The sequence below is a fragment of the Theropithecus gelada genome, chromosome 3 (assembly GCF_003255815.1).
Source record: "Theropithecus gelada isolate Dixy chromosome 3, Tgel_1.0, whole genome shotgun sequence".
Lineage (NCBI taxonomy): Eukaryota > Metazoa > Chordata > Mammalia > Primates > Cercopithecidae > Theropithecus > Theropithecus gelada.
In genome coordinates, this window is record NC_037670.1 from 20,271,695 (window position 1) to 20,294,847 (window position 23,153).

Below are 23,153 nucleotides of genomic sequence, written 5' to 3' on the forward strand. Positions count from 1 at the left end.
TCAAGTATTTCAGAAAGAAAAGACATTCGTATTTACCTTCAGCACTGAACTCCTCCCTGTTCCAAGTGGTTAATTTGAATAGAGGTTAAAGGACAGAGAAGCAAAAAGGAAACAGAAACGTCACTCACATTCCACCCGTTTCTCTAGCACAGCCAAGTGATTCGCAACTTCAGCTTTCAGTTCATTGATTTTGAATGCTCTAGGAACGAAAAAGAAAAGAGAGAGGAAATATGACCCTTAAAATTCTCAGAGCCAAAACGGGTTAAGCAAACATGTACTGAGTTCCCGCTGTGGGCATGGGCAAGGCCTCTGGGTAGGCTGGCGAGGGGCTGGGTGCCAACATGCCAGGACTTGCTTTTCAGAAATCATCATGTCCCATGGGGAGGAAAGAATCACCAAATTATCATGAGGTGTATTTTCCGAGCTAGTGGGCATATTACTTCCTCAGGCCTGAGCAGTGGACCCAGACTCTCTGGGGAGAACTCGCAGCCTTCTCTGCTTATGTGGTTGAGAGGGTCCAGTCCCCGCACCCTCCCCCGATGGGCACAGACACTTCGGAGGACCTGTTGTGCTCTCTGGAGGCTCCAACCTAGTCAGTTAAAGAATTCGAAGGATTTTTTTTTTTTTTTTTTTTTTTTCTGAGACAGTTTCACTCTGTTGCCCAGGCTGGAGTGCAGTGGTGTGATTTCGGCTCACCGCAACCTCCACCTCCCGGGTTCAAGTGATTCTCCTGCCTCAGCCTCCCGGGTAGCTGGCATTACAGGCATAGGCCATCACGCCCGGCTAATTTTGTATTTTTCATAGAGACGGCGGCTTCTCCATGTTGGTCAGGCTGGTCTCAAACTCCAGACCTCAGGTGATCCGCCCGCCTCCGCCTCCCAAAGTGCTGGGATTACAGACGTGAGCCACTGCGCCCAGCCACTTCGAAGGTTTTTAAAAAATCCTAGCCGTCTGCCCTTTTCACCATTTTGATTAACCTGGGCAGTAAGATACCGCAGAGAAAACCGCAGAGCAGTCAGTCTGAGAAATGGAAAATACGGTATCCAGGTCAGGATTGCTGGGATGACTCCGATGAAAAAGAAGTCCCCAAACTAAGCGAGAAAGCTTATTTCCCAGTGGAGCCAATTCTTATAGATTGTTCTCTGATCCCAGAAGAGCCAATGGAGAACATTCTCGACCACACGAGCTCACATTCTAATGCACCCACTCAACACGGTCTTTGGTCTAAGGCGAGTGTTTCCTGGGCCCCATCCAAGCTGGCTTAGTTACAGAAGCCATAGAAGGCTTCTGCCATGCGGGCAGCTCCTCCAGGCAGGTGAGACAGCCACGATTGCTGGCCAAGGCCAGCCTCAGAGCCCGGGGCCTGCCCTCACTCTTAGAGAAAGATGCGCGCATCTCTGGCTGGTTGTAAGTTTAGAAGACTCTGTACCTTGAGAACTGCTCTGCGACCTGCGCCAGCACGCTCTGGATTAATTCTTCTCTCTCTACAAACCAAAGAAGAAAGACAGATGGAACACGGACAAGAGGAAAAGACGCATAGGCCATTGCGGCCCGAATCCCACGTGCTGGGGGGCGGAGGCCGCGACCGAGGAGCTGCCCGTTACCTGGAGGGACGTGCTGGCCTTCCTGGCAGCAGTCCTGGGGCTCTCTGGGCCTGGGCTCTACCTGTCCACTTTCAAATGCTCCTTCCCTCTGGGGCTGCTCCAGGCCCACAACCCGTCTGTCCCTCAGTGGTCTCTCAGCAGACTGGCCAGGGCTTGTGGTTCTCTTGTCCTCAGCACCAGCTATAAAAAGCAGGCAGGCCTGGGTTTCTCAATATGGGAAGTTTTCTCTGAGTGCCCAGGTCTATTTTATGGGGGCAATTACTGGGACAAAGTGAGTTCAAGGCACGTCTCAATTCAGAACACGGTGTTCTCACGGCGGGTCTGCAGAGGGGAGGCAGGCCCGGGTCCAACGAGTTGCTCCCTTTGTCGCCTGGCCTGTAAAACTGGGCTGGGTGGCTGGCTTTACAAGGTCCAGGTCTCAGGCTAAATGGAACCTGCCTGTCTTCCTGTTTCCTGACCAGGCCCAATGCCAGATACCTCATAGGAAGGTGTGGATGCTCACAGCGCTGTCCTTGTCATCAAGGCGACATTCTAAGGAAGGGAGCGGTCTCTACCTGGCTCCAGCCGTCCTCCAGCTCGTGCCCCAGGACACCGAGAACCCACACCAGGCTTAGTCATAAGTTCACAACATCTTCTACGTTGATTTGATGTCTAACCTTCCACTATAAACAAAACAAATAAAACCAAAGCTGCGCCGGGCGCAGTGGCTCAGGCCTGTTATCCCAGCACTTTGGGAGGCCAAGGCAGGCAGATCACCTGAGGTCAGGAGCTCGAGACCAGCCTGACCAACATGGAGAAACCCCGTCTCTACTAAAAAAATACAAAATTAGCCGGGCGTGGTGGCACATGCCTGTAATCCCAGGTACTCGGGAGGCTGAGGCAGGAGAATCACTTGAACCCGGGAGGCAGAGGTTGTGGTGAGCCGAGATTGTGCCATTGCACTCCAGCCTGGTGAACGAGAGTGAAACTCCGTCTCAAAAGAAAATGAAAAAACAAAACCAAAGCTGCCCAAACAAACAAAAAATTCAAGAATCCAACTTGGCAATGGGGCTCAGAAGCTAAAAATGTTCACAAGCACTGACCCAGGGCTCCATTTCTAGGAAATCATCATGCATGTACACAAAAGATGTTCATCACACTGTTATTTAACACAGAGAAAACTGTAACAACCTGCACGCCCACCCGATGGAGATTCGTTAAATAAATGATGAGAAAACTCTATCTTTAGACATACATCTGGAATGATATTTTGCTATTAGAAATAATATTTTGAAAAATGTTCATGTCTGTTGTTAAAGTACAAAAAAAAAAAAAAAAAGGTTTTGAAGCACTAATAGGGATCCTGCTTTTGAAAACATATTGGGAGGGTATACTCCAAAATAATAATAGTAGTCATCTTTGGTTATAAGTTTTATATACATTTTATTTAAAAAGTTTGCTTCCCTCTATCTTATGCATTTTCCCTTTTTTTCTTATGCATTTTCTATAATTTCTATAATTCATTTAAAATATTAAAAGAAACTAATCAGTTTAACTTTGCAATACCTCATTACTTCACCTGTCAAATGAGAGGGTAGACCAGATGATCCTAGATTCCCTCTGGCTTTAGCATTCTATGACTTGATAAGAAGAAGAAAAATTACGTTTTATTGTATCTCTTGAAGCTACAAGCGTAAAAATGTCAGCCAGAAAATTTTCGTACAGCCATAGGTTGAACTGGTGCCAGCTCGAGGCCCTCACCTGAAGAAAGTCCCACATCTGCTAGTGGGGGAAGGTGGCTCCTATCAACAAGAATCATCATAGGTTTTACAGGCCACTTGGTGAACTCAGCAGGGGTTTAGATCACTTAGGAATTCTTTGGAAAAGGTAGTGTATCACATAACCTTTGAGAATGAATGATCTCAGAGTCTTGAGATAAATTTAGAAGTCCATCAAATGATGAATATTTATAAACCACTTCACCCAACAGCAGCAGAGCGCTACATTCATTTCAGGCGCCTACAGAGCATGTACCAAGATAGACCATATCCTGGGCTATAAAGGAAATCTCACCCAATCTAAAGGAACTGAAGCCACACAGAGTATGTTCTCTGACCACACGAGGATCAAAGTAGAAATCAATAACAGAAAGATAGTAGAAAAATCTCCAAACACGTGGAAACTTAACAACATACTTCTAAATAACTTAAGGGTCAAAGAGGAAGTCTCAAGGGAAAATTAAAAAGACATTGAACTCAATAAAAATGAAAATACAACACAAAATTTAGCTGTGGGACACAACTAAAGCCATGCTGAGAGGGAAATTTATAGCATTATGGGCTTCCATTAGAAGAGAGGAAAAATCTCAACTCAATCAGCCAAGATCCCACCATGAGAACTCAGGAAAAGAAGAGCAAAGTAAACCCACAATGATAGCAAAGAAAGGAAGGAGGGAAATCACAAAGATAGGGGAATAGAAATCCCGGTAACAGAAAACAGAAAAACAATGCAGCAAATCAACAAAACAGAGCTAGGTATTTGAAAATAATAAATTGTCAAACTTCTAGCAAGACTGACAAAGAAACAATGAGAGGGAAGACACAGATTGTCAATACCAGGAATGAAAGAGGGAACATCACTACAGACCCTGCAGACATCAAAAGGATAATAAGGGAACACTACAAATGCCTCTACACACATTACTCGGACATCCTTCAATAAAATGGACCAACTCCTAGAGAAGCATGAAGTACTACAACTCATTCAATATCAAAGAGGTAATTTAAACAACTTATAGCAAAAGTCAATTTGTAATTTAAAAACTCCCCAAGACGAAATGTCCAGGCCAAGATGGTTCTAAACATTTAGAGAGAATTCTGCCAAATGTTTAAAAAGTCAACATGATTCTAACAATATCTTCAAGAAAACAGAAGAGGAGGGAACACTACCATTCTTTTTTTTTTTTGAGATGGAGTCTCACTCTGTCGCCTAAGCTGGAGTACAGTGGTGTGATCCCGGCTCACTGCAGCCTCCGCCTCCTGAGCTCAAACAATTCTCCTGCCTCAGCCTCCTGAGTAGCTGGGATTATAGGTGCAGGCCACCAAGCCTGGCTAATTTTTTGCATTTTTAGTAGAGCCAGGGTTTTACCATGTTAGCCAGGCTGGTCTTGAACTCCTGGCCTCAAGTGACTTGCCTGTCTCGGCCTCCCAAAGTGCTGGGATTACAGGCGTGAGCCACTGCACCTGGGCCCCATTCATTTTATGAAGTTAGTATTACCCTGATACCAAATGCAGACAAGGAACAACAACAAAAAATTACATGCCAACATCCCTCATGAATCTAGATACAAAAATCACTAATGAAATAGCAAGTAGAATTCAGTAATATGTAAAAATAATTGCACATCAAGATTGAGTAGGGTTTATTCCAGGGATATAAGGTTGGTTCAATAGTTGGAAAGCAATCAATGTAATGTCCAATCAACAGGCTAAAGAATAAAAATCATATGATCATGTCAACTAATTCATAAAAAAATCTGACAAAATTCAACCCATGTTCATGAGAAAACTCATACAATTAGGAATGGAGAAGAACTTCTTCAAATTGATTAAAAGCATCAACCATAACCTTACAGCCAACATTATACAGTTGTTCCTTGGTGTCCCTGAGGGATTGGTTCCAGGACCCCCGACAAGGATGCCAAAATCCAAGGATGCTCAAATTCCTTATATAAAATGGTGTAGTATTTGCATATAACCTATGCACATCCTCCTGTACATGCTACATCATCTCTAGATTACTTAGAATACCTAATACAATGTAAATGTTATGTAAAGAGTTGCTGTACTGTATTGTTTACCTATTTGTATTGTTTTTCTTGTTTTTAAAATATTTCTGATTGGTGATTGGTTAGATATATGGATATGGAACACACAGATACAGAGGAGCCGATCGTACTTAATGGTGAAAGACTGACTGCTTGGTGTCTAAGACTGTCACAAGGCAAGGTCGTCTGCTCTCACTACTGCTAATTAACATAGTGCGGGGAGTCCTAGCCAGTGCAATAGGCAAGAGAAGGAAATAAAAGGCAAACAGATTAGAAAGGAAGAAAGAAAACTGTCCCTGTTTGCCAATGACATGTTGTCTACAGAGAAAACCCGAAGGAATCTACAAACAACAACAACAAAACACAACCCTCCTAGAACTAAAAAGAGAGTTTAGCAAGTTTGCAGGGTGGAAAACATACAACATTCAATTGTATTTACTACAATTGTATATTCTAGCAATGGCCATGTAGGCACTGAAATTATAAATAAAATACCAGCCACGCATAGTGGTGCATGCCTGTAATCCCAGCACTTTGGCAGGTCGAGGTGGGAGGATTGCTTGAGCCCAGGAGTCTGAGACCAGCCTGGGGAACAAAGAGAGATCTCCAACTCTACAAAAACACAAAAACAAAAAACAAAACAAACAAACAACAACAACAACAACAACAAAATAGCCAGGCATAGTGGCATGTGCCTGTGGTTCCAGCTACTCAGGAGGCTGAGGTGGGAGGATTGCTTGAGCTCGGGAGGTTGAGGCTGCAGTGAGCTATGATAACACCACTGCACTCTAGCCTCAAGGACAAAGACCCTGTCTCAAAAACAAACAAACAAACAAACACCAGTACCATTTACAGTCACTCAAAAATGCCCCAGGTGTAAAACTGACAATATGCAGAAGTTGTATGTTGAAAACTACAAAACATTCATGAAAGAAATAAAAGAAGATATAAACAAATGGCAAGACTGACCATGTTAATGGGTTGGAAGACTCAATACAGTAAATTCTCCCCACAGTGGTAAACAGGTTTTACAAAATTCCCATTGAAAGGCTAGCAAGACCTTTTTTTTTTTTTTTTCGTAGAAATAGAGATTATTCTAACATTTAGATAGAAAGGCAAAGGACTCACAAGAATAAAAACAATTTTGAAAAACAACAGATAAAACGAGAGGAATCAGCCTATCTTATTTTGAGACTTAGGATATAATTTCGGTAATCAAGACTGTGAGGTATTGGCAGAAAGACAGACAGGTAGAGCGATGGGAAGAAACAGAGGGCCTATGACCATGTCCATACAAATACGCCCAACTGATTTTTGACCCAGATGTAAAGCAATTCAACAGAGAAAAGAGAGCTTTCAATAAATAGTGCTGGAAAAATTAGCCATCCGCAGGCCAACAAAAAAAGAAAAAGAGCCTTGACCTAGAATTCAGTTTATATAAAAATCAATGCAAAATGGACCACAGATGTAAAGTATAAAAGTATAAAACGTTTAGAGAGAAAATAGGAGAAATCTTCAGGATCTTCAGTAAGGTGGGGAGTTCTTAGACTTGACAGCAAAAACACAAACCAGAAAAAGAAAAATTGATAGCCTGGACTTCATCAAAATTAAAATTTTTGCTCAGAGAGATATCCTGGTAAGAGGATGACAAGACAAGCTACGGTCTGGGAGAAAATATTTGCAAGACACGTATCTGACAAAGACTTTGCATATAGCATATATAAAGAATGGTCAAAACTCAATGGTAGAAAACAAAACCAGCCAATTTTTTTGAAAGCAGGCAAGAGATGAGCAGACGGGGACTGGAGAAAGGCACAGATGGAAAGAAGCCCATGAAAAGATGCTGAGCACCACTCGGCCGTTAGGAAATGCCAGTTACAACCACAGTGAGATACCACTGCACACCTATCAAAACGGCTAGGATACAAAATAGGGCCAACCCCCAACGCTAGAAAGGATGTGGAAACACGGCTCACTCACTCGTGGCTGGTGGGAATGAAAAATGGTACAGTCATTCTGAAAACAGTCTGGTAGGTTCTTCAAAAAACAGAAAAAAAAACAAACAACTAAAGATGCAAGCACCAGGGCAGAGAGATGATGTACACAGAGAACTGATGTTCACACAAAGGCCTGTCCACATGTTCATGGCGGATGTATTTGTAGTAGCCGCAAACGGAAACAATGCAGGTGCCTTTCAAGGGAGAATGGATGGACAAACCGTGGTCTATCCATACCGCAGAGTATGACTCAGAAAGAAGGGAATGAACTACGAATACAGGCGACAACCCGGATGGATGCCAGGGGGTTGTGCTGGGTGGAAGGCGCCAATCCCAAAGTCACCTGCTGCATGATTGCATGTGTAGAACATTACGGAAATGACAACATCATACAAATAGAGACCAGAGGCCAGGCGCGGTGGCTCATGCCTGTGATCCCAGCACTATGGGAGGCTGAGGCAGGGGGATCACCTGAGGTCAGGAGTTCGAGACCAGCCTGACCAACATGGAGAAACCCTGTCTCTACTAAAAATACAAAATTAGCCAGGCATGGTGGTACGTGCCTGTAATCACACCTACTCGGGAGACTCGGGCAGAGGTTGCAGAGTGAGCCGAGATTGTGCCATTGTATAGCAGCCTGGGCAACAAGAGCGAAACTCTGTCTCAAAAAAAAAAAAGAGAGACCTCTTGGTTGCCAGGGGACAGGGATCCAGTGAGGAATGGAAGGGAAGCGGTGTGGCTATTAAAGACCAGCAGGCAGGATCCTCGTGGGGACGCCAGGTTCTGGATCTGGACTGTGTCACGGTCAACGCCAGGCTGTGACATTGTGCTAGAGTTTTGCAAGATGTCACCACTGGGAGAAACTGGGCAATAAATGGGCTCTGTCTGTATGCATCCTTACAACGGCATGTGAATCTATCCTTGCTTCAAAGTAAGAAACGTATAGACATAATGGAATAAAATTAAGGAAGAGTTTTCCTTTGGACTTTGGAGATGGAACCCTTTGAGCATGGCAGGATTTGTGTGACTACATCTAATTTCCAGCACAAGCAGCCGTCATGTTTCACGCCACTCTGTCCACACCTTCTCTCTGCCCAGTTCAGTGCTGGGGCAGATGCTGGTATCCTGGTCTGTCACAGTCACACCTCGGCCAGTGTGCCACCCAGGCCAGCATGTCAGCTATTCTCAGGAAGGGTACAGACACGAAGCTGCGCTCCCAGCGAGAACACTCTGGGGGCACTGCCCAGGTGGTGGTACTTACACCAGTGGAATACATGGGACTCAGCACAGTGGGCTCACGGAACCGCCTCTTTAGATAATGCAAAATCTGCATTCTTTTGCTGGGGGAAAGAAGCAAAACCGCCAGTGTGCACAAAGGCCAACCACACCCATGCATCCACAAACAGAGCCCTGATCAGGAAGTGGGTGCCTCCCCTCCTGACCCTAGAATCACTGGAATTCCTGCTGTGGCCACAGTTTCCTCCCAGGGGAGCGCAGAACTTAAAACAACTGTGATTTCATGCATGTCGAGTGCTCAGGACAGCGCCAGCCCAGCCCTGGCCACATAAGCCTGCCTGCCTCTGCGATTGCTGTTGGCGTTGTTAGTATTTCCGCATCACGGAGGCCCGCTGAAGGCCCCAGGTTCCCTCTGACCTCCCTTTCCTGCTTCCACCACCTTCCCTGGGGTATCATCATCCTTGGGGTGACAGGGTGCGCTCTGGGCACCACCTCCAGGCTATGAAGGGGTGAATCCCACCCACACCACCTGAATGTGGCCCTTACCCCCTCTAGCACCTCCAGAATCCTCAGAGAGCCTGAAATGGCTGGATTTTGGGGGCAACGAACAGTTTTCATTGCAAATGTTGATCCTTCCCAACCTTCATGGCAAAATCACCTCGTGTCAGCCAAATTTGATATTATGTATGACACCTCCCTCATTTTCCTAAATGCTGCAGGATGTATGATGAATTTTAAAAATTAAAGCATATTCAAGTCATTTCACGTTGATAATGTCTTAATAGTTTTAAGAAAACCCAGCAATGGCCTGGGATGCTGGTAATTCACAGGTGGACATGACAGGCGTCTTTAGGGTCCCTCTGGACCTGGAAGTTTTTAAGCGAATGGGGAGACGGCAAATAAGCCCCCGAGGGAGGGGAAGTCAGCATTAACTCTCGCTGATCCATGTGATGGAAACTGAGGGAGAGCAAGCTGATATTCACAGGCAACTCACACGTCCTCCAAAGGAAACTGTCCCCGAGAACAACCAATAGAATATCTAAAAGTGCCCCAGAGTCTGCCTGCTAGAGAGGATTTCAAGGGTGCTGCTCCAAGCTGATGAGGATTTACTTCTAGATAGCAACGACTTTAATAAAGGCAGAATATTTGACTACACCAAGGATCAATTAGTCATAATGACACTTTTAGGTAGGCTCCTCTTCAGCCTCAACTCCTGGCTGCTTCTTGCCTGCACACACCTGGACTCATTGAAATGAGCTCACCTGGGTGCTGCATCCTGCTGACCTCCTCACTTGATAAGCACAGGCAGGGAATGTTGGGCGGGGCTGGCAGAATTGTTTGCGTGTGATAGGAGACTTTAGGTTTGTTCCAGGGCAATCCTGGAGCCCGGCAGAGTCCGGGTCCTGTTTTTAGACGCTGCCGGATCAGGAGCCCGCAGAGTCCGGGTCCTGTTTTTAGATGCTGCCGGATCAGGTTAGCTTTGGGCCATTGGTTTGCAACAGAGGGGCCCAGGCCCTGCCCACAGAACCAAGGGTACCGGAATGCAGCAAACCTCTAGAGGGACCCAGGAGGGGTCTATGGGCTACCAGCCTCATTCCCGGGCAGGATGCAGCCATGCGGGTGGCAGGACGGACACCCTGCCCCATGGTGTTCACACGGCTGCCCCTGTGTTCACGAACGTCCAGGGCAGGGGTGGCCCCCGCCCCACGCGATGCCCAGAAGCCATCGCCTGACTTCACCTTGGTCTGAGTGGACAGTTCAAGCCTCTGCCTCGCCCACTTCTTCCAGGAATTGTTTAATTGTTTCAGGCAAATCCTGAGTCTACCCGGCGCAGAATGACATGAAATTTGATTTCACTGATCGCTAGCACAGCCTGACCTATAATTCTGAATCTAAAAATTAGTGTAACACAATAAGCTAATTTGATTGACCAGCCAGCTGATTTGCCGATCTCTTTTTTATCTTGTGCGGAAAAGAATACTAACAGCAACAGCGGTTCTTCCGTCCTCCATGCACCCGAGCTGACGGGAATGCGTACTTTTCTCCCCTAGGCAAATGAACGCACACATGGCCCCAGCCATAGAACACACTGGCCCCCAGACCCATGCATTGAGGGAGGTGACCTAGGAACCTCAGCATGGGCAGTAGCATCCCAAGCGTCTGACCTGCAAGAATATAGTGAATGATACATCACAAGTGCACGTGAGTGTGGCCTGGGAGCTCGTGCGCGATCCATTCCATTGCCCTCAATCGTAGCCACTGCATGACATCACTGGGCTTAGATTTGCATGCTATTAATATGATGCAATGAGCCAGGTTTCACCTTGTTAGTCCTGACCTGGAGCAACAGGGCGAGGTGCTGAGCATCCTCCAGTGAATATATGTATACTTAGCAGACACTTCCCAAGCATTAGAAAAAATACCTCTGCTGGCCGGGCGCGGTGGCTCACGCCTGTAATCCCAGCGCTTCGGGAGGCTGAGGCGGGTGATCATGAGGTCAGGAGTTCAAGACCATCCTGGCCAACATGGTGAAACCCCGTCTCTACTAAAAATACAAAAAAATTAGCTGGGCATGGTGGTGTGTGCCTGTAATCCCAGATACTTAGGAGGCTGAGGCAGGAGAATCGCTTGAACCAGGGAGCTGGAGCTTGTAGTGAGCCGAGATTGTGCCACTGCACTCCAGCCTGGTGACAGAGCAAGATTCCGTCTCAAAAAAAAAAAAAAAAAGAAAAGAAAAATACCTCTGCTATCCTTTCAGAAAAGGGTAAAGGGGTATCTTATTTTTTATGTTTGCATTGGGGAAAATAATTCACATTACTTGGCCCCAGAGAGATAAGCACTCTAGACGTCCTGAAGATTGTGGTGGGGGGTGGGGGCAGGGTGCCTTTATTTCTGCTCTTGTCCAGCCTCTGATCCCTGAGAGCCAAGGCCCTTTGGAGGAAGGGCTGGCAGGCTTCCCTGTCAGTGAGGGGTGGGATGTCACTGTCCCTCTTCCTGGGAAGCAAACTCATCTCCTGTTCCACTTTTGCTCTCTCCTGACCCCTGCAACCGCCCTTGAACCACCCAACTGGTTGAGGATGTTGTCACTCAGGGTACGGTCACTGGCAATTCACTGTTTATGGACATCATAAAACAGACATTCAGATCAAGGACGACATTTCCTTTATAGCCCAGGAACACAATAAAGTTATATGATTAACAGTGACCTTAAAGGCACAAGAGCCTTTCCTGTGGCCTGTCCTGCCTGCCAAGGGATTGCATAAGTCTATCAGCAGCCAGAGGACTATCCCAGATCACTGGCGTTCCAGCCACTCAGATATGACGAAGAAAGCAAAATCGACCGAAGACCGTGGTGGCCAAACGTGAAGTTTTGGAGAGTGTCTGCCTTGTCATTTCAGGTTCACCTCAGGGGCAGGCATTGAATCGAGTTTTTTCCCTTTCGTTTTCGGAGAGGGGAATTTCATGTTTTGCATCGTTTACATTGACTGGGTGCAATTTCTCCCTCTGCCCTCCTCTGTTCCCAAGGATTAGTTTGCAGGCAGAAAAATGCCTGTGAAGCTGGCAGCATCTGGGGCAGCGAGCATGCATTTCCCTTTCTGGAAGGAGCTGTTACTATGCTCCGGGTGCTGTTCTAGGTGGTCCATGCATGTTAGCTCAATCCTTTTTTTTTTTTTTTGAGATGGAGTTTCACTCTTGTTACCCAGGCAGGAGCGCAATGGCGCAATCTCAGCTCACTGCCACCTCCGCCTCCCAGGTTCAAGCAATTCTCCTGCCTCAGTCTCCCGAGTAGCTAGGATAACAGGCACGCGCCACCACGCCGAGCTAATTTTGTATTTTTAGTAGACATAGGGTTTCTCCATGTTGGCCAGGCTGGTCTTGAACACCCGACTTCAGGTGATCTGCCCGCCTCAGCCTCCCAAAGTGCTGGGATTACAGGCGTGAGCCACTACGCCCGGCCAGCTCAATCCTTCTTATAACCTGCAGGGGCTGTGTGACACCAAGAGAGGCCAAGTCATGACATCGTCAAGCCCGACCTGCCCTACTCCACCATGTTCCTATTTAGGGCTGCAAAGAGGGGACAGAGCTGCATTTATTTTCCCTTCAGAAAACCGCAGAGATACCTTTTTTTTTTTTTTTTTTTTTTTCCTGCGTGGCTTCTTGCTCATAGTGGGGTGAACTTCCTTCCCTCCCTCCCTCCCTCCCTCCCTCCCTCCCTCCCTCCCTCCCTTCCTCCCTTCCTTCCTTCCTTTTGATGGAGTTTTGCTCTTGTTGCCCAGGCTGGAGTGCAATGGCCTGATCTCGGCTCACCGCAACCTCCGCCTCCTGGGTTCAAGTGATTCTCCTGCCTCAGCCTCCCAAGTAGCTGGGATTACAGGCATGCACCACCATGCCCGGCTAATTTTTGTATTTTTAGTAGAGACAGGGTTTCTCCGTGTTGGTCAGGCTGGTCTTGAACTCCCAACCTCAAGTGATCTGCCCGCCTTGGCCTCCCAAAGTGCTCGGATTACAGGCGTGGGCCACTGCGCCTGGCAGAGGGGTGAACTTCTAAGGGAGGGTGTGGGTATGAATACCCAAATGGATGCCGCTGGGGGAATTTGAATTTGGGAGCCACCAGCTGATTGTACACACTGCTGGGACTTTCTCCATTATCTGACAGCCTGTGCGTGTGTCACTGTAACCTGATAATCCTATGGGAAAGTTTAATTATGCTGAAGCCAAAGGAAATCAACTCTGGCTCATCGTGTCTGGGGCTTTGACTCTGTGCCAGATGATCCCACAGACTAGTTCCAGGAAGGATTCTGTCAGGATAATCTGTGATCCAATAAACTAATTGATTACGGTACAAATGACAGAATGTTTGTAAAGACTGAGTCATTTTTGCAAACCAAAGGTTTTACTACATCTGTGGACTTTAACGGGTTGTACGCAGCAGCAACATTTGTAGCAAGAGAAATGAAAAAGAACCAACTGATCACTGTAATAGCAAGACTGGAAGCAACACAAACATCCATCAGTAGGACACACAATAGCAGCACGATGATGCTATAAAAGAATGAAGGGGCCGGGCACGGTGGCTCAAGCCTGTAATCCCAGCACTTTGGGAGGCCGAGACGGGCGGATCACGAGGTCAGGAGTTCGAGACCATCCTGGCGAACATGGTGAAACCCCGTCTCTACTAAAAAATACAAAAAACTAGCCGGGCGAGGTGGCGGGCGCCTGTAGTCCCGGCTACTCGGGAGGATGAGGCAGGAGAATGGCGTAAAAACCCGGGAGGCTGAGCTTGCAGTGAGCTGAGATCCAGCCACTGCACTCCACCCTGGGCGACACAGTGAGACTCCGTCTCAAAAAAAAAAAAAGAATGAAGGAATATTCCTTTTTCTTTTTTATTTTTGAGACGGACTCTCACTCTGTCACCCAGGCTGGAGGGCAGTGGTGCCATCTCGGCTCACTGCAACCTCTGGCTCCCAGGTTCAAGGGATTCTCCTGCCTCATCCTCCTGAGTAGCTGGGATTACAGGTGCCCGCCACCACGCCCGGCTAATTTTTTAAAAAATTAGAAGAGACAGGATTTAGAAAAATTTAGAAGAGACAGGATTTCACCACGTTGGCCAGGCTGGTCTCGAACTCCTGACCTCAGTTGATCCACCCACCTCGGCCTCCCAAAGCGCTGGGATTTCAGGTGTGAGCCACTGCACCTGGCCTCGAATGGAATAATATTCTATCTCTTGCTATAGAGTGACCTTATAATGTAGATGGCTAAAACTTAAGCAGAAGGTTCCAGGTGGAAGTGTCAGATGACAGAGTTTTAGGTTGTCAGAGAGGATGGAAATGGAAAGGAGAGTTCCCAAAGGAGGAAGCCATGGCGGTGGGACCCAAATTCTGTTTAACTACCCTGTTCGTTGGTGGATCCCTGAATGATGCATGTTTGTGGGCCTAGTGTGTCAGAGGTTTCAGCTCCCACTGTGGACGAGACAAAGTTTGGAGTTTACATGTAGTCCAGTGAGAGGGACTTGATAAACACCTCAGGCTTCCTACTGAAACCACAGAAGGGTCACTCTAGAGATCTACCCGAACAAAGCATAAAACTGGGCTGCACGAGGTTCAGGCGATCAGTCAGTAATGTAATTGACTGCTAGAGCAAAATTAACACTCTTCAGAGGATGATAACAAAATCTAGTGTCTCTACGAGGTATTATTCATAATATTAGTCTACAATAAGAAATAGACATGCAAAGAAACAGAGAAATGTGACCCATGGCCATGGAAAACCATCCATCAGACACCCGGACACATGCCAGCTCAGATGCCAAAATGAGCAAACAAAGACTTTAACACGGCAATTGCAAGTACGTCCAAATACCTAAACAAAAAAGGTGTCAGTAAATAGTAGACAGATGGGAGTCTCCAGAGGGAAATCTATGAATAAGAGTCAAGTGGAAATTTTAGAATTTTAAAATATAATATCCTAAATTAAAAAAACTTCATGGATCAGCTTATAGCAGTTTGGAGTCAGCAGAAGAGTCAGGGAAATCAAGGACAGATCAACAGAAATTACCCAATTTGAAGGGCAAAGAAAAAAAAGATCATAAAAAACCCCAAAGCTGCAGTCACTTGAAAGATAATAGCAAACTTTCTAACATACAGGTCATTAGTGAGAAAGAATGGTGCTTATCACACATAATGGCTGAAAATTTTGCAAATTTGCCGAAAACGCAAATTCACAGTTCACGGAAGCTCAACGAACATGAAGAAGAATAAATAGGAAGAAAATGAGACTGTAGCACACCACAGTCCAACTGCTGAAACCTAAAGATAAAGGAAAGAAATCAACAGCTTGAAAACAGCCAGAGGCCTGGGCGCGGTGGCTCACGCCTATAATCCTAGCACTTTGGGAGGCCGAGGCGGGTGGATCACCTGAGGTCAAGAGTTCGAGACCAGCCTGGCCAACAAGGTGATACCTTGTCTCTACTAAAAATGAGTCAGGCATGGTGGCGGGCACCTACATCCCAGCTACTTGGGAGGCTGAGGCAGGAGAATCAGGAGGCGGAGGCTGCAGTGAGCTGAGATCGCACCACTGCACTCCAGCCTGGGCAACAGAGCAAAAGCTCCATCTCCAAAACCAAACCAAACCAAACAAAACAAAACAAAGCAAAAACCAAAGAAAGCAGCCAGAGAAAAAAGACACACTTCATACCGGGGAATAATGATCAAATTAAGCTGACTTCTCATCAGAAACAATGGAGGCCAGAAAGAAAGTGAGCGAATATCTTTAAACTTCTTAAAGAAAAAAAAGAAACTGTGAATGCAGAATTCTACACCCTGAAAACCCATCCTTCAAAATGAAGGCAAAATAAAGGCATGTTCCCTGCCCGGGCACAGTGGCTCACGCCTGTAATCCCAGCACTTTGGGAGGCCAAGGCGGGTGGATCACCTGAGGTCAGGAGTTCGAGACAAGCCTGGCCAACATGGTGAAACCCCGTCTCTACCAAAAATACAAAAAGTAGCCGGGCGTGGTGGTGGGCGCCTGTAATCCCAGCTACTTGGGAGGCTGAGGCGGGAGAATTGCTTGAACCCAGGAGACAGAGGTTGCAGTGAGCTGATTGTGTACTCCAGCCTGGGCGACAGAGCAAGACTCTGTTTTTTTTTTTTTTTTTTTAAAAAAGGCATGTTCCAATGAGCAAAAGCTGAGAGAATTAGTTACTAGCAGATACACACTGCAAGAAACATTAAAGAAAAAAGAAATGCTTTAGAGTGAAAGGATATAATACAAGTTGGAAGTTGAGAAGAAATAAAAACATCGGAAATGGCAAATATATAGGCAACTATTAACAAACTATCTTGAAGTTTATTTTCATAATTTCTTCAGAAAACAACTAGCCGTTTAAATAAGAAATTATAGGCCAGGCATAGTGGCTCACGCCTGTAATTCCAGCACATTGGGAGGCTGAGGCGGGTAGGTCACTTGAGGTCAGGAGTTTGAGATCAGCCTGGCCAAGATGATGAAACCCGTCTCTACTAAAAATACAAAAAATTAGCCGGGCAAGGTGGCACGCATCTGTAATCCCAGCTACTTGGGAGGCTGAGGCAGGAGAATTGCTTGAACCCAGGAGGTTGGAGGTTGCAGTGAACTGAGATCGCACTACTGCACTCCAGCCTGGGCAACAGAGTGAGACTCTGTCTCAAAAAAAAAAAAAAAAAAAAAAGAAATTATAATATTGTATTATGGGGCTTAAAATGTATGCAGATATAAAACATATGACACAATAGCTCAAAGGTGGTGGGAGAGGCGAGTAAGTAGACTTTGATAGTTGCAGTGTCCTTATTTTTTACCTGAGGTGGTACAGTGTTAATTCTAAATGGATTGTGAAAAGTTCAGGATGATTAAAAATGGGCAAAAGATCTGAACAGACACCTCAAAGAAGACATGTAGATGGCAAACAAGCATATGAGAAGATCTCATCATGATATGTCACTGGGGAATTGCAAATTAAAACAAGAAGAAGATACTGCAATACACCTATCAAGAGTGGTGAAAATCCAAGACACTGAAACACAAAAGCTGGGAGGATGTGGAGGAGCAGGAACACTCGTTCATTGCTGCTAGGGGTGCAAAATGGCCCAGTCACTTTGGAAGACTGTTTGGCAGCTTCTTACAAAACTAAACATGCTCTTACCAAAAGATCTAGCAATTGTGCTTCTTGGTATTTATCCAAATGTGTTAAAATCTTACGCGCGCACAAAAACTTGCGCAAGAATACTTATGGCAGCTTTATTCACAATTGCCCAAACCTGAAGCAACCAAGATGCTCTTCAATAGGTGAGGAGCAAATACACTGTGATACACACAGACCATGGAATAGCCTTCAATGCTAAGATGCCAGGAAAAGGCATAGAAGAATCTTAAAGACATATTAGTAAGTGAAAGAAAACCTGAAAAGGCTGTATTCTGTATGATTCCAACTATATGACATTCTGGAAAAGGCTGAACTATGGAGACAGTAAAAAGATCTGGGGCTTGGGGGGGAGGGATGAACAGTTGGAGCACAGGAGGTTTTGAAGGCAGTGAACCTATTCTGTCTGACACTGGGATGGGAGACACGGGTCATCATGTATTTGTCCAAACACAGGGAGTGTACAACCCTGAGAGTGAACTCTGAGGTGGACTATAGACTTTGGCTGATAAGGATATGTCAATGTTGGTTGACTGATTATTGTAACCAATGTACAATGGTTTATTTTTTTTGGAGACAGAGTCTCTCTCTGTCGCCCAGGATGGAGTGCAATGGTGCAATCTTGGCTCACTGCAACCTCCACCTTCCGGATTCAAGCGATTTCCCTGCCAAGTAGCTGGCATTACAGGTGTGTGCCATGACGCCTGACTAATTTTTGTGTTTTTAGTAGAGACCAGGTTTCGCCATGTTGGCCAGACTGGTCTTGAACTCCTGACCTCAAGTGATCTGCCCGCCTTGGCCTCCCAAAGTGCTGTGATTACAGGCGTGAGCCACTGTGCCCGGCCGTAACCAATGTACAATCTGACGCAGGACGTTGACGGTGGCAGAGGCTGAATGTCTGTGTGTGGGGTGAACATGTGGGAGCTCCGCACTTTTCACTCAATTTTGCCGTGAATCTAAAAAACAAAGTCTATCAATTATTAAAAAAAAAAAAAAAAGTAAAGATGCATATTGTAATACTTACAACAGCCAAGTAAAAATAATGCAAAAAGAGACAGCTAAAGAGTCAGTAGAAGGAATAAAATGGAAAACGAAAATTTACTCAGTTCACCCAGGAGAAGGCAGAAAAGGAGGGACAGAGAAACAAAACCCAAGATCAAGGAACAGCAGATAGCAACATGGTAGCGCTAACCCCAACCATATCAACAAATACGTGGGTGCGCTCACTGCCTGGGTGCAATACACCATGTAACACACCTGCATGTGACACATTTAGATCTGACTGTAAAATAAAAGTTGGAATTTAAAAAAAAGTTTTAAAAAATTTACAAAAATTACATACATTTCCCATGGTCAAGATGATGTTTTGAAATATACACACTGTAGAATGGCTAAATCAAGCCAATTAACATACATGTTACGCCACATAGTTATTTTTTTGTGGTGATAATGCAAAATGTACTCTCAGTGATTTTCAAGAATAAAATACATTGTTATTAACTATTAAAAAGACAAAAAAACCCACAACTACATTAAGAGTAAAGGGACATAGGAAAAAATAATACCCAAATTATATAAAATCTTTCAGAAAATAGAGAAGAAAGTAAACTTCCCAACGTGTTTTATGAGGCCACTATAGGCCCAATATCAAAATATGACAAAGACATTCCAAGAAAACAAATTACACACCAGTGTCCCACTTAAGCATAGGCAGCCACATCCTTAATGAATTGTTAGGAAATCAAATCTAGCAATACATAAAAAGTGGTTGGGTGCTGTGGCTCACGCCTGTAATCCCAGCACTTTGGGAGGCCAAGGTGGGCGGATCACTTGAGGTCAGGAGTTTGAGACCAGCCTGATCAACATGGTGAAACCCTGTCTCTACTAAAAATACAAAAATTAGCCGGTGTGGTGGCAGGCAACTATAATCCCACCTACTCGGGAGGCTGAGGCAGGAGAATCACTTGAAGGTGGGAGGCAGAGGTTGCAGTGAGCCAAGATTGTGCCACTGCACTCCAGCCTTGGCGACAGAGCGACACTCTATCTCAAAACAAAAACAAAACCAAATCAATACATAAAAAGCAAACACATCAAGGAGAGGGCCTGCATATCCTTTGTTACATTTATTCCCAAGTATTTTCCTAGAAATATTTCCTGGAAATACAAGTGAGTTTACCCCAGGAAATTTCCTAGGAATATTTCCTGAAAATATAAGTGCCTTTACCCTAAGAAAGCAAAGTGGTTTTAACATTTGAAAATCACTCAGTATTATTCATTATCTTAACAGAATAAAGGAGAAAAACACCATATATATGATCAATCCATAGGTGCAAAAAGAGCATGGAACAAAATCCAATACCTCTTTATGAGACAAACCACTAGCAAACAAGGAATAAGAGGACGCTTCCTCAACCCACCTCACTAGATGCAGAGAGAACATTTGATAAAAGTGAGCAAAGAATTTTGTCAAAGAACATTAGACAAAAAACTCTCAGAAAACTAAGAGTATTTGGGGACTTCCTACCTGATGAAAGGCATCTACAAAAAAATCTGTGGCTAACATTGTATGTAATGGTGAGAGACTGAAGGCATCTCCCCTAAGATTGGGAACAAGGCGAGGATGTCTGTTCTCACTTTTGTTTAACTGTATTGCAGTTTCAACTAGTACAACAAGACAAGTAAAAGAAATAAAAGCCAAAAATTGGAATGCAATAATTAAAACAGTCATTATTCTTGGATGGTATGACTGTCTCTGTGGACAATCATAGGAACCTATAAAACAACAACTAGAACTAACCAATGAACTAAGCAAATTCACAGGATCCAATGTCAACATCCAAAAATCGATTGTATTTTTATAAACTAGCAGCAAACAATTGGAAATTTAATAAAATCCTATTCACAATAAAACCAGAAAACAGAAAACACTTTGGAGTAAAGTTAACGAAACACACGCAGGACCTTTATCCTGAAAGTCATAACCTTTTGAGAAGTTAAAAGAGACCTAAATAAGCGGAGGGATGTATCACGTTCGTGGGTTGGAAGACTCAGTACAGTTAAGACACTACCCGCCCCAAAGTATATATTAAATAAAATGGTAATCAAAGTCATAGAAGCCTTCTTTTTTGAAATTGATTAAGTTGATTCTAAAATTTGTAGGGAAAAGAAAAGAACCTATACAGTCAAAACGACTGAAGAGGAAGAACAAATGGAGAACTTAGAGTACCTGATTCCAGGGCACAGTAACGTAGCCAGTGTGGTATTGGTGTGAGGATAGACAAATAGATCAGTGAAGCAGAACAGAGTTCAGTGAGAGGCCCAAACGTAGAGACCATTAACTGTCAACAAAGGAGCCATGGATTCAGCGGGAAAAGGAAAGTCTTCTTAACAAGGGGTGCAGTAACAGCTGCGTGTCAGCGTGGGGAAGAAAACGAAGGGCAGTCTCCACTTCACAACACACACAACATTAATTTGAAATGAATGACAGATTAAAACATAACATCTCAACAATGACTGGGTTGTTAAAAATTTTCCTTAAATTAAAAAAAAAAAAAAACCATAACGGCTATAACTCTCAATCTTCTAAAAATGTATCTCTATGACCTTGGGATAAAAAGAAAAAATTTTTAGGCCGGGCGCGGTGGCTCAAGCCTGTAATCCCAGCACTTTGGGAGGCCGAGGCGGGTGGATCACGAGGTCAGGAGATCGAGACCATCCTGGCTAACATGGTGAAACCCCGTCTCTACTAAAAGTACAAAAAACTAGCCGGGCGTGGTGGCGGGCGCCTGTAGTCCCAGCTACTCGGAGGCTGAGGCAGGAGAATGGCGTGAACCTGGGAGGCGGAGCTTGCAGTGAGCCGAGATCGCGCCATTGCACTCCAGCCTGGGTGACACAGCGCGAGACTCCGTCTCAAAAAAAAAAAAAAAAAAAAACAAAAAAAGAAAAAATTTTTTTTAGGGCTGGGGGTGGTGGCTTACGCCTGGAATCCCAGCACTTTGGGACGCCGAGGCGGGTCGGCCACCTGAGGTCGGGAGTTTGAGACCAGCCTGGCCAACATGGTGAAAACCCCGTTTCTACTAAAAATACAAAAAAATTAGCCAGGCGTGGTGGCGGACACCTGTAATCCTAGTTACTTGGGAGCCTGAGGCAGGAGGATCACTTGAACCCGGGAGGTGGAGGTTGCAGTGAGCTTATCATGCCACTGCACTCCAGCCTGGGCGACAAGAAATCTTGTCTCAAAAACAAACAAACAAAAACACAAAAAACAGAAACGTTGTTAGAGAAGACACAAGAAGTACTAACTACAACAGAAAAACTTGTTACACTGGATGGAATTCATCAAATTAAAAATCTCTGCTCATCAAATGACCTCATTAAGAAAACGAAAAAGGCAAGTCACAAACTGGGAAAAATATTTGCCATATATATCTGGCAAATGAATTACATCCTAGCTTATGTAGAGTTTCCTACAAACCAGCGATAAAAATAATATGAGCCAGCTTAAAAAATGAGCAAAATCCTTTTTATACATATTTTTTTTGAGATGGAGCTTTTGCTCTGTCGCCCAGGCTAGAGTGCAATGGCGTGATCTTGGTTTACTGCAACATCCACCTCCTGGGTTCAGGCGATTCTCCTGCCTCAGCCTCTTGAGTAGCTGGGATTACAGGCACCCACCACCACGCCCAGCTAATTTTTGCATTTTTAGTAGAGAGGAAGTTTCACCATGTTGGTCAGGCTGGTCTCGAACTCTTGACCTCAGGTAATCCACCCACCTTGGCCTTCCAAAGAGCTAGGATTACAGGCGTGAGCCACTGGACCTGGCCTGAGTAAAATACTTTTGAACAGACACTTCACAAAATATGACATTCAAATAGCCAATAAGACATAGCAACATGTTCAACATCATTAAGTTACTTGGAAATGCACATTAAAACTATAAGAAGATAGGATTGCTCTTACACCTACTCAAATGTCTAAAATGTAAGCAGAAAATGTTTACTGTTGCAGGGATGTGGAACAGCTGGGTCACTCAGATGCTGCTGGTGGGAATGTGGAATGGTACAACCATTTGGTAAAACAGCTTGGCAGTTTCTTTTTTTTTTTTTTTTGTTGAGATGGAGTCTCGTTTTGTTGCCCAGACTGGAGTGCAGTGGTGCAACCTCTGCTCACTGCAACCTCCTCCTCCCAGGTTCAAGAGATTCTCCTGCCTCAGCCTCCTGAGTAGCTGGGACTACAGGCACATGCCACCACGCCCTGCTAATTTTTTGTAGAGACCGGGTTTTACCATGTTGGCCAGGCTGGTCTCGAACTCCTGACCTCAAGTGAGCCTCACACTCCAGCCTGGGCAACAGGCGTGAGACCCTGTCTCAAAAAACAAACACACACACACACACACAAACAAACAAAAATGATGTTGAGTGAAAGAGTCCAGACATCAAAGAGCCCATGCTGTGTGATTTCAACTCCGTGCAACTCAAAAACAGGCAGAGCACTCCACAGTGGGGACTGCCTTGAAGCGGGTACAGCGGCATTTTTCTAGGGTGATGGAAATGTCCTCTGTCTTGATTGCGGTGGTGGTTACGTGCACGTGCACTTTAAAAAAATTTAATTTAAGTTCTGGGATACACGTGCAGGACATGCAGGGATGTCACACAGGTAAACGTGTATCATGGTGGTTTGCTGCACCTGTCAACCCATCACCTAGGTATTAAGCCCAGCATGCCCCAGCTATTTATCCTGATACTCTCCCTCCTCCAACCCTCCTGACAGGCCCCAGTGTGTGTTATTCCCCTCCCTGTGTCCATGTGTTCTCGTTGTCCAGCTCCCATTTATAAGTGAGA

The 23,153-nt window shown here is 45.1% G+C and overlaps 1 protein-coding gene across 1 annotated transcript in view; it reads right to left on the reverse strand.

Annotated features, from left to right (window-relative positions):
* PDE9A (phosphodiesterase 9A) overlaps positions 1-23,153 on the reverse strand; it is a 121,806-nt gene that overhangs the window by 43,878 nt on the left and 54,775 nt on the right. Inside the window, exons 5-7 of the mRNA XM_025381034.1 lie at positions 1,605-1,784; positions 1,430-1,484; positions 129-199 (exon numbers count right to left, since the gene is read on the reverse strand). Coding sequence (XP_025236819.1) covers positions 129-199; positions 1,430-1,484; positions 1,605-1,784 — 306 coding nt within the window. The remainder of the gene's footprint in view (positions 1-128; positions 200-1,429; positions 1,485-1,604; positions 1,785-23,153) is intronic.